The 16755-nt window shown below is 61.5% G+C and overlaps 2 protein-coding genes across 2 annotated transcripts; both read right to left on the bottom strand.

Moving 5' to 3' along the window:
* Positions 1 to 38: 38 nt before the first annotated feature.
* Positions 39 to 5521, bottom strand: GRIN3B (glutamate ionotropic receptor NMDA type subunit 3B; the record flags this gene model as incomplete). The annotated part of the gene is made up of 9 exons (XM_083880171.1): positions 39 to 375; positions 497 to 564; positions 784 to 948; positions 1033 to 1184; positions 1356 to 1471; positions 1648 to 1793; positions 2198 to 3248; positions 3682 to 4280; positions 5054 to 5521. The coding sequence occupies 9 exons, from the start codon at positions 5519 to 5521 to the stop codon at positions 39 to 41; spliced, it is 3102 nt and encodes a 1033-aa protein (XP_083736297.1).
* Positions 5522 to 7219: 1698 nt separating this feature from the next.
* On the bottom strand, positions 7220 to 16391 carry WDR18 (WD repeat domain 18; the record flags this gene model as incomplete). Its single annotated transcript, XM_083880108.1, has 10 exons — positions 7220 to 8155; positions 8423 to 8491; positions 9001 to 9167; positions 12018 to 12142; positions 12245 to 12309; positions 12511 to 12654; positions 13234 to 13375; positions 13746 to 13879; positions 15568 to 15678; positions 16182 to 16391. 10 exons carry the CDS (start codon positions 16389 to 16391, stop codon positions 8024 to 8026), a joined length of 1299 nt encoding a protein of 432 aa, XP_083736234.1. The 3' UTR covers positions 7220 to 8023.
* Positions 16392 to 16755: the final 364 nt, after the last annotated feature.

Below are 16755 nucleotides of genomic sequence, written 5' to 3'. Positions count from 1 at the left end.
TGTCCTGGGATGTTTTGGGGGGTCCCTTCTCCCCCAGCTCACCTCTCCTCCCGGTTTTCCTCGGTGGCCAGCGGGGCGGGCAGTGGCCGGTTGCCTTTGGTGGTGCCCAGCGCGGACACCAGCTCGCTCTTCCTCAGCAGCGCCGCTCGCAGCTGGTCCCGCATCTCCTGGATCTTCTCCTCCAGCTCCCGGAGCTCGTTCTCACCGGCTGCTCTGTCCAGGGGCTGCGGAGGCCGCCCGTTCCCGGGGTGCCCCGGGGACCCCTCGGCCTCGGGCCGGGCTTTGTCCAGCTGGAAGCGAACCCGCCGCCCCTCCTTGCGCAGGGCGCTCCAGGGCTGCGCTGCCGCCGGTGCCGGCCTCGGCTGGGGCTCGCACCTGTGTGGGGAGGCCTGAATTGGGATCTGCCTGCTCTGGGGTCCCTCTGCAGCCCCCCAGAACTCCGGCTGTCCGCAGGGAGGAGGAGGAGAGCAGGGCAGATCCCCAGTCCCAGCTGTACCTCTGCTCCAACTTCAGCTGCTGGCTCTTCCGCTCCTCCGTGCCCATATTGAGAGCCCGATGGATTTTCTGTGGGGAACAAGAGTGAGTTGGGAGGGTGATGGTCTGGAGGTTAACAGGCCGGGAATTAATTGGAGGGTGATGGTCTGGAGGTGATGGTTCAGGGGTTAAACAAGGGTTGGTGGTTCGGGGCTGGAGAAGGGCAGAGGTGGAACAGTTTAAGAGGGAGCAGTGACATGGGGTTAGGGGTCTTTGAGGCACTGTGTGAGCCCCTTCTCCTGGCCCCACCTGGCTCGTGTGCAGCCAGTAGTTGAATTTCTTCTTGCGCCGGATGCGGGGCAGGACGAGGCGGTAGAAGACGTGCTCGCCCAGCGAGGTGAGGAGGGAGCCGCTCAGCCCGATGCACAGCAGCACGAACAGCCCCGAGAAGTGGTAGATGCCCATCTGCAGGGTCTGCGGAGAGCAGGGGAGTGAGCTGGGCTGTGAGGGGTGTCAGACCCCAGAACCCCCCCCCCCCGAGCCGAGGGGCAGCCCCACCTCAGTGACAGCAAAGACGCGTTTGCCGCAGGGCACCATCTTGTACCACTTGTCGTGCAGGAGGTCGATGAACCCCGAGGACTTGTAGCGGCTGATGAACTCGGAGACGTTGGAGGTCAGCGGGGAGTTCTGGGGGAGGCCGATGCCATAACCTGGCCCCGGTGAGGAGGAGAGAGAGGGGCAGTGCTGGGATGGGGGTACAGCCCCCAGTGCCCGCCACAGAGGACAGCACCTCTCCACCCTGTGGGTTGTGGCAGAGCATGACCCCAGCCCGATCACAACACACACAGTGGAACCCCCTTCCCACCACAGCCCCCTCAAACCTTCGATGGCGAAGGGTTTGCCCACAGTGAGCAGTTTGCAGTCGGAGTCGATGGAGACCTCATAATCCAGCAGTGACTTGTCCATGATGAAGGCGTTGAGCTTGGCAGGCTCTGTCCTGTACCAGCACGGGGGATGCTCAGGGAGGGGCTGCTCCCCCCTCACCTAACATCTCCCCAGCCTGACACCCCTCCCAGAGGTGGGGGGCTCCTGTGCGTGCAGTGGGAGGTGCACAGGCTCCAGGGCTGGGGCAAAAGGTGGGACGGACCCCCTCATGCTTTCCCTGTCCCTCACTTGAGCATGGTGACACCGTCAGGGGTGGTGGGGACGTTGTAGCGCCGCATGTACTCGTGCATCTCAGGGAAACTCTTCTTGATGTACTCCTCAGCACTGCTCTCCCACACTGTGCCGAAGCGGAAGCCCTGTGAGGGGTGATGGAGCTGGAAGGAGGCACCAGAGCATCAGCACCTGTGGCCCCAGGAATGTGTCCCCACTCCCTGGGGATGTGCCCCCAGCCCTGAGTTCCAGACAGGGTGTCTGGGCAGCCCCAGAGGTGCAGCAGCTCTTGGGAGTGTCTGGGAAAGAGCTTCACCAAGAGCAGCCTCAGTGTGAACTCAGCCCACTTCCCCCTGCCCTGGAGCTGAGGCTGGGATAAAACACCAATGGGATACACACACAAAGCTTTCTGCAGGTCTTAAAGATCCGCACTCTTACAAGGGGCCAAGATGCAGGGCTGGGGCTGGAGAGGAGGAATGTGCAGAAGGAAGGATAGGACCCCCCTCAGCCCCTTCCCTGGCCTTCAACCCTCTCCCAGCCCATCCAAAGCAGCTGGACACTCGCCTACCTTTGGGTCATGGATGCCCGAGAGCTCCTCAAAAGTCTTGTCCCCCACCATGACAGCTGCCAGGTTGGCTGTGTAGCTGGAGAGCACCAGGAGGCAGAAGATGGCCCAGAGGTTCATGAGGAAGCGGCCGGTGCAGCACTTGGGTGTCTTGCTGGAGACAGTGCGCCCAAAGAGGATGGCGTAGCACAGGTTGAGGGCTGAGGAGTAGGAGAAGATCTTCATGCGGTTGCGGCCGTGGGGGGTCATTCCATAGGGGCTCTTCCACTCGTAGAGGGTGAGGAAGAGTGCAGTCATGTGCAGTGCCACGAAGATTCCCACCCACATGGTCCAGTGCAGGGGCCACATGAAAGCCCCGATGGGCGACGCTGTGTCCTTGGTCCTCACCAGGATACCCAGGCTGGTGGAGAAAAAGGGGCTGGTGAAATCGATGACTTTGCTCCGCACCGAGTTGATGCTGAAGGAGGTGACAGCCATGTGGGCCGTGCCACTGAGCAGGTCCCCCACCAGTCCCGTCCAGCGCCCATTCTTCCAGGCCCCATATTTCCCATCACCCACAATGTAGAGCTCGAAATCAAAGGCCATGTCCTCAGCCAGCTTCTCCAGCAGGTCGATGCAGTACCCATAGCAGCATTTCTTGTACTCTCGTGGCACTGAGCCGTTGCCATTGCCAATCTTCTCAAAGAGGGCATCCAGCACGGCCGAGTCGTTTGTGCCGGGGTCCAGGCAGAGCTGCCCGGCCGGGCAGTTCCCTTCCTCATCCACCTCCCTGGTGAAGACGAAGGGGTGCTCCACCAACGTCACCACCCGCAGCCGTGTGCGGGCCCCCTCGGCCGCCTCGCTGGGGCTCTTGCGCTGCCGCTGGCTCTGCCACACGCCTTCTTCCAGCTCCAGTTTGCCATGGCTCCAGGTGCCCACTGTCATCCAGGTGGGCACCCCCTGCAAGTCTCTACGCAGACTCCAGACACGGAACTGCTGCTCTGGCCTCACCAATGCTGTGTTCTCCACACGCACCAGCCCCGTCTGGCCGTGGAAGGACGTGTTGGCCAGGGACCTGCCAAGGAAAGGGTTTCACTGTTCCAGTGTTCCAGATCAGCTGGGACCAAGAGATGAGGCTGGGAGTGGGATGTGCCCAACCCAGGCAGGGACAAGGTCAAGGACGAGCAGCAGGATCCAGCCCCGCTGCAGTGCCCTGCAGCTCGCTGTGCTGCTAGGGCCAAGTGTTATTAATATTTATGGAGTGACCGTGCTTGGGCAGTGTTAAGGAGATCTGAAGTGACATGTCCCCCCTGTGCAGGGCTAGCCGTGTCCTGGGGAGCTGAGCCCCATAGTGGTGGCTGCACACACTGGGGACAGCACTGCACTGAGCCCAGGGGTCCCTTGGCTCTGCCCTTACCCCATCCTGGGTCCCCTGCAGAACCCTCCCATGCACCCCAAAACTACAGAGCCAGGATGTGGGAAAAGAGGAGCCCCCAGCACCCCCTTACCGGGCCAGGAGGAGCCCTGGGGACTTGCCGCCTGCCCGGTGCCTCTCATTGCAGTTGCCCGTGGTCTGCAGCTCTGTGGGGTTGAGGTGGCCACGGGCAGCATGGACAATGGCCTGGGACACCAGTCCCACCATGTCCTGCACGAAGAGCTCCAGCGGTGGCCGGCTGACCTCCCCAAAGGCCAGCAGCCCTGGGGGCAGGCCCTCGGTCTGCAGCTCACTGGCGCTGAGCGGGAAGCCCAGCATCCAGTGGAATTCCTGCGGTGGCAGCCCCAGCTCCTCGGCTGCCTGGAAGACGAGTCGAGCACGGTGCAGGTCACAGCCCAGCATCAGCACTGGGCTGGAGAGGGTCCTGACACGGTCCCCGTGCTGCCGCAGGTAGCGGGTGGCCCTGGCCTCATCCAGGTAGCCCAGGTCCAGGACAGTGCGGAGGAAGAGCTGCGAACGTTGGGCCCAGAGGTCGAGGAAGCCGTCGATGTCCCAGGGGTGGCAGAGCACCAGGCTGGTCTCCTGCCAGTCGTTGGCCTGCAGGACGCTCACCAGCACATCCACCAGCATCTCCGGTGAGCTCTGCCGGTCCATGTGGAAGTGGAAGGGGCTCTGCCAACACACAAGGGTCGTGGCTGTGCCCAGAGACAGCCCCAGGCATGGGCTCACCTGCCCTGAGGTCATCCCACACTCCCTGCCCATCCCCTGCCCAGTTCCTGTCTGGGATCCACTGCCAGGACACATCCCAGAGCCCTTCTGGAGACAGAAGGGAGTGGGCACTGGGGCTGAGGGCTGCAGAGCTTCCAGAGGAACCAGGGAACTTACCTTAGAGTGAAAGCTGGAATTGGGTTTGGGATAGAGCTGGGCAAAGGGCCAGGAGAGAGCTGAGAAAGGAGCTGGGATAGAGCCAGGATAGGGCTGGAATGAGGGCCAGGAGGGGCTGGAATAGAGCTGTGATGGGAGACAGAGCCAGGATGGGGCACAGGATGAGCCTGGGGTAGAGGCAGGATGGAGATGGGAATGAGGGTGGGATGGGGCCAGGGCGGGAGAGAAGACAGAGGAAGAACAGAGCCGGGATGGAGCCCGGAGGGAGTCGGGATGCAGCAAGGATGAGTGGTTGGAATTCGGAATTGGAGCTGGAATCGGAGCCGGGATCGGGATCAGAGGCGAGTCAGAGCCGGGAGAAGGACCCGCGGAATAGAACCGGTGCGGAGTCGGGACGGGGATCGGGATAGAGCTGAGATGGATCCGGGATGGGGATCGGGATAGAGCTGGTATGGATCCGGGATGGGGATCAGGACAGGAGCCGGGACGGGAGCGAGGACGGAGCCGGCGAGCAGGGACGGGAGCGGGGAGGGGAGCGGGGACGGAGCTGCGGGTCTCACCTGCGCTCGGAAAGGCAGCGGCCAGCGGGTGTCCAGGATGCTGACGAAGGGGACCTGGAGGGCGGCGGCGAGGAAGTCGAGCTGGAGCAGCTCCCGGCGGGAGCGGGGCAGCGCCAGGACGGCGGCCACACCGCGCCCCGCCAGAGCCCCGCACAGCCACCGCGCCAGCGAGCCGGGGTCCCGCGCCGCCGGGCCGCCCCCCACCACCTCCAGGCTGAGGTTGTGGGGCAGCGTCACCTCCCCGGAGCCGCCCCCGGGGCCGGTCCCGGCGGCTCGGGCCAGCGCGGCGCGGAGCCGGGCGCGGGCGGGCGCGGGCGGCAGCAGAGCCCCGAGGCGCACGGTGGGTCCGGGGCCGGGACCGGGACCGATGCCGGGGCCGGGGGGGGCCGGGACGCGGCAGGGTTGCGGGTGTCCCCCCGCCGCCCCCAGCGCCGCCGCCAGCAGCCAGAGCGCCCGCAGCCCCGCCATGCGCCCCGCACCGGCCCCGCACCGGCCCCGCCGCTCTGCGCTCCGCCTGGGGCGGCTCCGGCTCCGGGCAGGGACCGCCGGCCGGGTCCCGCCGGGGCCCCCCTTCCCCGGGTAGCGCCGAGGCCCCGCAGCCCCCGGTGCGCGGTGGGTCAGGCCGGACCCGGCCCCCGCAGCGCCGGACCCGCCCGCAGCCGCCCCGTCCACGCCCCCGCGCGGCGCGGGTCCCCCCTCCCTGCGCCCCGCAGCAAACGGGGCCCCCACCCGCCCGGTGCTGCCGTCCCAGGGCTGCCACCGTGGGGTTCCCCCGGCACAGGGACGTCTGCTGATCCCAGGGGGGTCCCGGCTACCTCTGGACCACTGGGATGTTCTTCCTCCTCTTCCTCCTCTTCATCCGCCTCCTCCAGCCCCCGACGAAAACCCCCTCGGGTTGGACTCCGAGCCGTGAACTGCCGCCTCCATCCCGGTAAAGGTCCCCACCCCGGTCCCTCTATCCCTCCGCAATCTGAGGTGCAGCTTCAATATCGGGGGTCCCGAGTCCGGGCGGTTCTAGGGCTGAGCAATTCCTCCTGCTGCGTGGGGAAGGGGAGAAGGGCAGCAGCGGCACAGCTGAGGGAGGGGATGGAGGGTCATCCTGCTCATCCTCACCAGGGAAACTGAGGCTCAACCCCAGCCCAAGGGTCCCTGCCACCAGCAAACAAACACCAGCAACCGGGGCTGGAGCCACGCTAAATTAATAAGGAAAAATGAAGGATGGAGCCAAAATCCATCTGGCAAAAAGTATCGATTCATGTAATATCGATAAATGTAATGAGTCACAGCTAATGAATTCCCCTGCGGAGCTGGACCTGCAGGGAGGGCAGCACAAATCCCACCAGAGGACGGAGGGTCATGGGGTGCAAGTCCCCCCTGAGCAGGACCCTGACCATGGGATCCCTGGCAGCTCCTTCTCACAGGGATAAACAGGGGACAGCCCTCACTGTCCACATAGGAGGAGCAGCAGGATCTTGGAATGAAAAGCCCCCCCCAAACACCAGGCACAGCACAGGGGGGCTCTCTGGGAAGCCCCATCCTCCCTCCTGCTTTAAGTGCAGCATCCCAACAGGAATCCCACTGGGGGGACTGGGAAAGTGTGGGATGAGTGGGAGGGAGTGCTGGGGTCCGGGCTTGGCTGGGGGCTTCATCTCTGGGGATCTCAGAGGGCTCCCTGCAGTTGGGATGTGCTCCCACCTCTTGCCCCATCACAGCCCCTGGCTCTGGGCAACAGTCCCTGCTGCAGCCAATGGATGCTGATCCAAAGCGTTGGGAGGAAGAGGAGGAGCAGGAGGAAGGGAAAGGAATAGACTCCAGTGATTAAGCTAAAAGCATCTTCTGAGGAGCTGGCGGGAGCTGGGGCTGCTCGGCTGCTCTGGTTTTAAAATGCACTTTAAATCATCTGCACTTGGGGTATTGAACAGGGGGGGCACAACACAGAGGGGTGGCCAGGGGACACCTCAACACCTTGGAGGGACAGGGAGGGACCCTTAGGGTGAAGGCAACTGGGCAGTTTGGGGATAAGGAAGCACTTTCCTCCTCCCAGTGGGCAGCCCCAGGGATGCAGTGAGAGGTGGTCAAGGTCTGTGGCCATGCAAGGGTTGTTAAAGAAACCAACACAGGCGTTTTTCACTATAAAAACAAATCTTTTATGTAAAAAATAAACCTAAACAAAACCCACAACCCCCGCTGCCATGCTGTGACAATACAAAAGACCGAGTCCCCAAACACCGTGAAAACAGAGTCGTTGGATCCAAATATATATAAATTGTTGACTGACGAGATTGGAAATAGCACCTTGCTGGCCCCCCTGCCCCTCCCCAAAGTGACCCTGCACCCCAAAACCACCACCTGTGCTCCAAGCCCAGGGACACCCCAGGCTCTGCCTGCCAGACAGAGCAGGGCCCCATCCTCAGCCCTGGTAGCCAGGGACCCCACACTTGTTGCAGCAGCCCCCTCACTGCACCCCCAGAGCAGAAGCTGCTCAGCCCTTGCTGTCCAGAGCACAGGGTCCAGTGGCACTGAGCAGCAATCCCCAGGACAGGGTGGGCAGAAGGGGGTCTCCAAAATCCAATCTCAAACTGGTATTGAGAGAAAAACACTTTTCTGTCTGCACTGCAGGGTCAAGTAACAAAAAGAAACAAAAAAAAGGGGCAGGGGAAGAGATGGGGAATGAGCAGGAGCTGCATCCTGAGCCCTCCCAGGAGCCGGCGACGCTCCTCCTGCAGCGGCCGCCCGAGTGCCCCCCGGCCCCGGATCGGGGTGAACACGGTCCCTGTGCTGTCCCCTCGCGGTCCCCGCGCCGGTCTCAGTCCCGTGTCGCGGAGCAGGCGAAGGCGGCGGAGTGTTCCGAGTCAGGGGAAGGTGAGCCGCGGGCTCGCAGCCGGCTGGGCCATGCCCGAGGGCGGGCGGGTTCTTCCCCAGGAGCCGGAGAGGGAGAGGCGGAGGGGTGCGAGGGCGGGGGGAGCCTCTTCACTTGGCTGGTTTGGTGATGATGCGAGTGGAGAAGTCAAAGAGGTCCTTGTTGATTTTCCGGAGGTTGCTCACCTCCTCCTCCAGCTCGCTCACCTGGATCGTCAGGTGCTCCTGGTCTCCCACCAGGTTCTGCGACACAGAAACACAACAGACAAGTGTCAGGACCTCAGCTCTGACAGGCACGGGCTGCTGCTGCTTCCCCAGCAGGAAACCCCAAACCCTTCTGTCCCCTTCCTCCTCCTCCTCAAAGTGCAGCCCCTCCTGCCCATGTCATCAGCAAATTCCAGGGCTTTTTTCCCTGTTTCCTACTTGTTCGGGGCCTCTGAGTCAGATCAGCTGACAAGGATCCCCCTCAAGGGGTCTGTACCCAATTCCCAGCCTGGGAGCAGCTCTCACCTTTTCCCTCGTTGAGTGCATCTGCGAGTACATCCTCTCTGCCTTCTCCAGGTAGCTCTGCCCGGGCTCCTGCAGAGAGCAGAATGGAGAGGTTGGCAGAGGAGATATAGACCCTCTCCCCATGCCCCTGGAATGGGTTCTCCGTGGGAGGGACCCTGGGTGATCATGCTGTCCCCTCTGCCAGGCAAACAGCCCCTTGAAACAGCCACAAAGCCAACAGGAAGCTTATCCATCAGCTCTGGCAGGACCGTCACTGTCACTTGCCCAGTGGCAGACGCTGGCAGAGGAGAGCAGCTCTGGGACCACGAGCAGAGAGGCTGGGATGGGTGGGACACTGATGGTGTATGACCCTCCCTGCCTGGCGATAGCCATGCCAGGACCAAGGAAATGGTGGGACAGCAGAGCCAGCCCACGCTGCAGCACGGGGCTGGGAGGACAAATGACTGCAGCAGCCAGGATGGGGAGGAAGCAGGAGGGAGCAGGAACAGGTTTCACCAGCTGGAGGAGAAGCTTTGCTCCGGCACAACCCCTCTGGGATGTCTGTCCCCCCTCCCCAGCCGCCCACTCGCCCCCAGTACCTGCTGGTGCAGCCCCAGGCGCAGCGTCACCCCCTCAGTGCCCGGCTCGTCGCTGCTCTCGGTGCCGTGCAGGTGCCTGCTGAACTTGGGCAGGGGCACGCTGGGCTTCCCGTCGGGGTTGAACATGTTGGCAGGGGCCAGCACGATGAAGGCGTTTGTCACTGGACCTGTGTCGGGACAGAGGGGACAGGTCAGGCTGGACCCTGGTGGGTTTGAGAGGCAGCCCCGAGAACAGCGAGTATGACCCTGGCACAGGCAGCGGTCAGGATTCTCCACCCTCCCAGTGGATCTCCCTGCCCGGGGCTGCAGCTCTCCGGGCCAATTGGCACCCGGGGGAAGCAGAGCCCGGCCCCCTCCTCCATCCATCAGCAGCTCCGTGCTGCCACAATCCATCACACGCTCTCAATGGCAGAGCTGATGAGCGCGTTAATTACCGCATTTACCCACGGCTGCTGCCGCCCCCTCCCAGCTCCTGCTCGCTGTGAGCTCCCACCGCTGTCCCCCACAGCTGTGCCTGTCAGGCACAGCAGCCCCCAGACCCCCTCCAGTGGGTGGAGCAGCTCCTCGGCCACCGCTACCACAGCCAGACCAGTCATTTCCCCGGGCCAAAGGCAAAGATGGTCCACATGCACCTGAGAGGGGGCTGCCAGTGCTGTGGAGAAGGGGGCAGAGTGAGGGAGGGAACTTGGTGGGGCCTAGGGAGGCTCAGAGCTGCTGGAGGATTTTGGTCTCTGCAGAGCAGCCAGACACAAGCAGCTCTGGCATGGATGAGAGTTCTGTCACTACCCTGTACTTCTCCAGAGCCTGCTCCTAAATATGATCCTCCCAGGATCCAAGGTTGGGTCCCACCAGCAGAGCAGCAGCTCTGCTGAGTGCCTGGCCCCAAAGCTGCTCCTGGCCAACTCTGATGGCTTCGCTCTCTCCTTAAAGACCAGACATTTGTGTTCCTGAAGCAAATGCGTGAGATTCTCACTGCACTGCACTCACATCAGTGAGATTCTCACTGCACTGGCAGCTCACGGAGCAGTTCAAAAGGAAAGGTGGAGAGGAGAATATCTCGGGAATGAATCCAAAGTTCCCCAAACCTGGTCACCAGCTGGACACAGCCCCCACAGCCACTCTGGGGCTCCAGGGCAGATGCAAGTCCTGTACCAGATCACCTTATCTCTGGGGCAGCAGGCCTCACAGTGATCCTAGGCCAGCCTGGGCACAGGGACTAGGCTTAACTGGGGGGAAACAACTAACCCAGCTTCCAAGACAGAGCTGACAGCAGCACACAGCAGCCACAGTGTCCCAGGATGGTCTCGCAGGACTGAGCCCTCAATGGTCTGTGCCATGGTCTGTTTGCAGAGACAAGGATGGAGCTTGTGTGACAGGGTGGGAATTGAGGCCTGGAGGGATCTGGGGGCAGTGCTGGCTCCCAGCCTCATCCCACAGGTCTCCCCAGAGTGGTGCCAGCCACACAGTGAGTGGGAGCAGCCCTGCCTCACCAGCACTGCCACAGCTCATTACCCGAGAGCAGCAGCCTGACTTCTCAAAGTCCATCCGCTCTGCCCCCACCGAGGACAAGCCACCCTTGTTGACACAGCCCTCTGTGCCTGGCCTGCTTGCCTGGCCCTGAGCCACACCCCAGCTCCTTGGATTTATTTGCAGCAGTGTTAAGGGGAGGGCAGTGGGTCCTGTGTGCCCCCAGCCAACCCCATGCCTGGCAAGCAGAGGGACTGCACTGTCCTGAGGACACTGGGCCAGAGGCTGCTGTCACATCACCACATCAGAGCACTGTCACCTCTGCCTTGGGGAGGGAGAAGGACACACTGGAGGGGCAGCAGGGAGAGACCTTGCTGGGGGGCTCACGCCACTGCTTGGAGAGGCCAAGGGGGGACAGGGATCCATGGAGAGGGGGTGGGTTGAGGCAGCAGATTCCCCCCTGCTGCAGGGAGGCTGCAGGGCCCATGGGGACTCCAGACCCAGGGCACAGTTCAGGGGTGCTGGGCTCTCAGCCCATTCCTGAACACACGGAGCACAGTGCAGCCATGCCACTGCCAAGGCTGCCAGGGAAACCAAATCCCTGGAGCAGGGAGCCAGCAGAGGCTGCAGAGCACCCACAGCTTGGGGTCAGCCTGGTCCTTCTCCTCCTGGGAAGAGCCTGGTCTGTCCATTCTTCCCTGCAGCCTCAGGAGGACTCCAACGCCCGGCTCACAGCCAAAGCCCAGCCCCCCCTCCTCGGATGACTCACAGCTCCATTTGGTCTGTTTTCACCCTCTAGTGCCAGCGGCGCCAGGCTGGATGGGCGCTGCAGTGGGTCCCAATTAGGGATGGTCCTTGGCAGCCAAAGGGAATAGGAAAAGGGTCTGCAGGTAGCCTGGCTTCCAGAGACTGCCCTGAGGCAGCAGCTCAACCACCACAGAGGAACAGGGTCTGGCTTTCCCCACCATCACCTCTGGGAGGGGCTTGGGCCATGCCCAAGGCAGCTCCACTGGTCACTGCGGCACCACAGGCCAGAAACCACCACAGCTGGGGGAGGAACACATTTAGCAACAGGAGGGATAAATCCCCCATTGCTCTGAGGTATCTGAGGCACCCTCAGATTTGCTGCTGCTCCTGCAATTACTGGAGCCATCAGATTGAAATCCCAGACGGCTGCTCATATGGGATTCACTTCAGGCCCCATGAGCTCACGGGCACTCACTGCCAGGGTCACAGACCTGTCTCCCCTCCAGACACAGTTGGGGAGCATGTGGGGTGACTGCTCCCTTGGGAAAACAAGGAGGAGGATCCCGTGTGGCCTCAGCGACGGGGTGAAATCCATGACTCACTCTCAACAGTGCACAGGGGGTTGTTAACACATGGGACAAGGTCACGGCACCGCTCCAGACAGCTGAGGCTCCCTCCAACGCCTCTGCCCTTCCCAGGGTGTGAAGCAAGGGGCAAAAATACACCTGGAGTGCCCAGGGCAGCACAGGTGAGACAGCAGAGGCCTCTAGCAGTGAGGATCCTGGAGATAAGGACATTCCTACCTTTGTGATTCATCGTCTTCAGGCACTGCTTGCTCTGGATGTCCCACAGCCGGACAGTTTCGTCGTGAGAGCCCGAGAGCAGGAGGCTGCCATCTGTGGAGACTGACAAACACGTCACCTGGTTCCTGGAATGGGGAAGAGGATGTTTAAACTCAGGATGACCCCAGGAATGCCAGAAGTTGGTGAGGTGGGCAGATGGTGGCTGGCAGGTATGTCTGGTTCCTCACCTGTGCCCTTTAAAGATCTTCCCGTTCTCCCGCTCTGTCTGGAAGGTCCGGTCTCTCTGAACTGGCTGCAGAAATGAAAGAAGGAAGGGAAAGGGGTTAAAATTCAGGAAGGCTGAATCCAGCAGGTTCATCACCGTGTCTGGAGGGGGCAGAGGAGACACAGAGTGAACCAGGCCGTTCTGTGCCCTGGCAGGTCACACCAGTCCCAGCAGGGAGGTGACAGTGGCTTGGGGTGACAGGGCACACCTGCAGCCCCACACACTCACCCAGGCACAGAGGTCGACCTGGAAGATGGACCCATCCATGCCCCCACAGAACATGTGGTACTCAGAGAGGTCCAGAGTCACAGCCATGATCCCCACGTCAAAGAGCACGGAGAGCAGGAGCTCCCCAGAGGAGATTTCCCAGAGCTGGAGTGAGAGGGTACAGGAGAATCACGGGTGAGAATGTTGTTAATGGCAGGATTGGAGGAACACTGACATCCTGGCATCCCACACTGGCATTCCACCCCAGCATCCCATCCTCCCCATTCCACCCCTCCTGGCTGTGGCTGGGAAACTGAGTCCAATGCAGAACCTGGGATCAGACTCTCTATGAGCAGGAGACAAGTTTCTCAGGCAGCTTCAAAGCAGCTCTGAACTCTCTCTCTGGCCATCCTGCCCCCAGGGCATCCCCTGCCCCACAGGCTCCAGCGTGCTCTGCTCCCTGTGGACATCAACAATGGGAAACAGAGGAGCTCACCCCGACATTCCCAGGACAACAGGGACTGCAGCAGTCCAGCCTGGGGGCAGGTGCAGAGAAACTGCTGTTGTTGGAGAGGCAAAGCTCAGGTCTGGCAGCTCTGAGTCATCGCAGAGACAGCCAAGAAATTAAGCCACTGCAACTCGGCAAAGCTTGGGGACAGCTTGGGGACAGGGACAGCTTCCTGCTACCTGGCAGGAGCCCTGCTTTGACCCCGCAGGGTCTGGCACCTCTGAAATGAGCCTCACCTTGGCTGTCTGGTCGAGGGAGGCGGTGGCAGCCCGTGCCAGGGGCCCTCCGAAGCCGCAGCACAGGTCGGTGATGGGGAGGCTGTGCCGGGACCAGACGTGCCGGGGGTCAGGGATCTGGGAGGGCTCTGCCTGCAACACGCTGTGGGGAGAGCAGAGACAGGCGGGTCAGCCGAGGACAGAGCCCCACGGGGAGCTGGGCCAGGCTCTGCTCCCACTGGGAACGCCTCTTCTGGCTGCAGGGACCAGGTTGGACACTAGAGCTGCTGGCAGCCATGGCACACAGATACTGAGGCTGAAGGGCTGAGATCCCTATCCCAAATGGAAAAAGACCCTCAGCAAAGGGCACGATCCCCTCTGTTCCACTCAGAGAAAGAAGTCAGAGCCATATGCCTGTTCCCAAGAAGCCCAGGTGAGGCCCCAAGGAAAGGCTCCCTGCCCACAAGGTGGGCACAGACGGAGCTGTGGGCTTAGAGGGATCTCCTGCTCCAAAATCCCCCAGCCCCTCTTACTTGTAGAGGTTCCACACCAGGGCCAGGCAGTCCTTGGCCCCTGAGAGGAAGTGGCTGCTGTCGTCAGTGAAGCAGAGGCACGTGAGGTCCTGGTAGTGTCGGTTCAGGATGGCGAGGAGGTTCCCATTGGACACCTGGAGTGAGGGGAAGGGCAGGAGTGTGGGAACTGACAGTGGTCAGAACATGGATTCTTAGGCTCCAGGCTTGAAGCCTGTGGGAAAGCCAAGTACAGAACTCTCTCGGTCTGGCCTGGGAAATTGTAAGGAGGAACCCAAAACAATCCCTGTAGATACTGTCCTCCTGACACCTGGTGTTTTTCCCACTTGTTTACTGGTAGAGATGTCTACAAAAAGATGGCGCCTTAAAGGACCAATCCTATTCATTGTACTGAAACACTGTATAAAAAGAATCTGTCTTTCAATAAACTTTGCTACAATGCCCTCAAAAGGAATCGGAGTTTCGTGTATCATACCCATACAGGAGGGTGTCAAGGATGTCTTGGGATAATGTGGTGCCCTGCCCTTGGTGCAGTGAGGGGAGAAGGGTGGGTTCTGTCACCCACATGAGCCTGTTGGCACCTTGGGACAGTGACTGACACCACTGAGGTACAGCTGGAACAACAGCCTGCACTCAGGACCACAGGGAAATTCAGCACACGGCAGTGGAAGAGGTCCTGGCACATCAACTCTGGAACCCAGTGATGTCAGAGCTGCTCCTCTGGTCAAGTCACAAGTGTGCAGTAAAGATTTCTTGTACACCCTTAATATTCATATTGTTTTGGTGGCTTCTTCCCTCCTCCCACAGGTCCTCAGGAGGTGGCAGGGGGGTTATGAGAGCTGCAGGACATGCCAGGGGTGGCTCGTGGTCCTGGGCCAGCAGAAGCTTTAGGGTGGACAAGGAATTCCCCAAACCTGGAGCATTTCTTATTAAAAGGCATCACTGCAGATGGGGAGGGAACCAAGAAGAAAAAAGTCCTCAGATAAAATAAAAGTCTACTTCTTCCCATGGTCTGAATTACACCAAAAAATCAAACCAAATCACAATTCAAAGGGTTTCACAGACAGCACAAAAACAGGGCTCTATTGGCTGGTTCCAGCTCCATGATGATTTCCATGGAGCCTCTCCCAACGTGCCAGAGTGGAACGTGCCATACTCTGGAACACATCTGTGGGTGACAGGAGCTGGAGCAGGGCCCAGCTTGGAGCATCACAAGCAGCAGCTCCCACTGCAGGCTCAGTCTCAGGGATTTTATTCCAGCACTGCTACATCGGTACAAACAAACCCTGACGGGTCAGGCAGAGCCACCCACACCGTGAGCCTCAAACCTCCCCTGGCACAGGGAGCTCTCCAGGTGGGGCATCCTGGGGTTTAATTCCCAGGCTCAGGACAAGCTACCACTTTTATTTGTTCAGTGGTGTGCTGGGAATGCAGAGTAATCCCGAGTAATCCAGCAGTAATTAACCAGCAGGACAATGACCAGAGCACAGCAGGGGCTGCTGGCACCCTGGGCACACACAAATGTGCAACTTAAATGTGGGAGAAACACTGAAGGAAAACCAAGTGCTGCTGCCTTGTAGGAGCAATGCCCGACCCCTGAGACATCAGAGATGCTTGGAAAGAGGAGAAAGAGGCAGAGTGAAGCCTCTCCCAGAATTCCTCCCACTCCTATTTCAATGAGCTGCCCCACGGGCTGCAGGCAGCACAGCCTTTGCCTGCTGTGGCACCCCAGGCTCAGGATTTACAGACACATGAGAGATGGGAATGTTCCCTGACTGTCCATGGTGTGAGTCTGCATGGCCCCAGTGCCCCAGCACCTCCGTACCTCCCACAGGTAGATGCTCTCAGCAACCCCGGCCAGGATGTAGAGCCCATTGGGAGAGGCTGTCAGGCAGGTCACAGGCCCGGGACAGATGATTTTCTGCTGCAGCTGGTCCTGGGGCACAGAGAGAGCACAGCGAGGGCTCAGAGAGGGGAAGGGGCTGCAAGCAGGGTCCCCTGACATGGGGGCTCAGGGGGATGTCTGTGGGGGTCTCTGACAAGACAGGGATGGGGGCACCTGCCTGTGGTGATGGGGGTCGGAATGGAAGGAGGGGGAGCCTGAGGGTCTAACGGGGGACGGGGGGGGTCTCTGCGGAGGGAGGGGCCATGGGGGTCCCTGCAGAGAACTGGGCTATGAAGGGGTGTCTGAGCACAGAGCGGAGTCTCCATGAACAGAAAAGCCATGGTGGGGTCTTTGTGGAGAGGCGCCCATGGGGGGGGTCTGACCATGGATTTTGGGGGGTGGCTCTGTGGACGGAGGGGCTCCCCATCACAGAGCCGGAGGATCCGCAGGGAGGGTGGCCCCGTCACATCCTGCACGGGGCCCGGAGTCCCCCCGCGAGACCCGTGGCCGTCCCCCGAGCCGAGGCCGCCCGGGCCCGCCCGCCGCGCCGGTACCTTCCTCTGGAGCTCCCAGACGTTGATGTAGCTCTTGCCGAGCTGGGCCCCCAGCAGGTGCTCGCCGCCCAGCAGCGCCAGCCCGCGCGGGCCGCTGTTGCCGCCGCGGTACCCGGGCAGGGCCGAGCCCGAGTGCAGCTCCCAGACCGAGCAGTTGCAGAGCGGCCCCGCCGCGTCCGACACCAGCGCCACCTCCATGGGCGCCGCCATCTTCGCGGTCCTCCAGGGCCACAGAGAGCGCGGCCGGCGGCCCAGAGCGCCGCCTCCCCCGCCCGGCGCCGACCAATCAGCGGCGGCGCTGTCGCCGCCGCGCGGGTCGGGACCTGCGCACGCGGCAGGAAGCTCAGCAGGGCCCGCCCCGGTCGGCGCTGGATGGGTGACCCGGGACGCCGCGTATGCACATGTGGAGACTCCACAACACTATGGAACCCCCACAGCCCTACAGGGACCCCGTGGACATCCCAGTTTCGTGTGGACACGCAGAGCTTTGTGGGAACCCCATGAGCACCGCACAAACTTAAGGGTGCTCTTGGATACCTCCCAGTCCTATAGACAGCCCACAGCCTTGTGGGCA

This window comes from Zosterops lateralis (assembly GCF_965231275.1).
Source record: "Zosterops lateralis genome assembly, chromosome: 29".
Classification (NCBI taxonomy): domain Eukaryota; kingdom Metazoa; phylum Chordata; class Aves; order Passeriformes; family Zosteropidae; genus Zosterops; species Zosterops lateralis.
The sequence above is the reverse complement of the archived record's forward strand: the minus strand, read 5'-3'. Positions and strand labels throughout refer to the sequence as shown.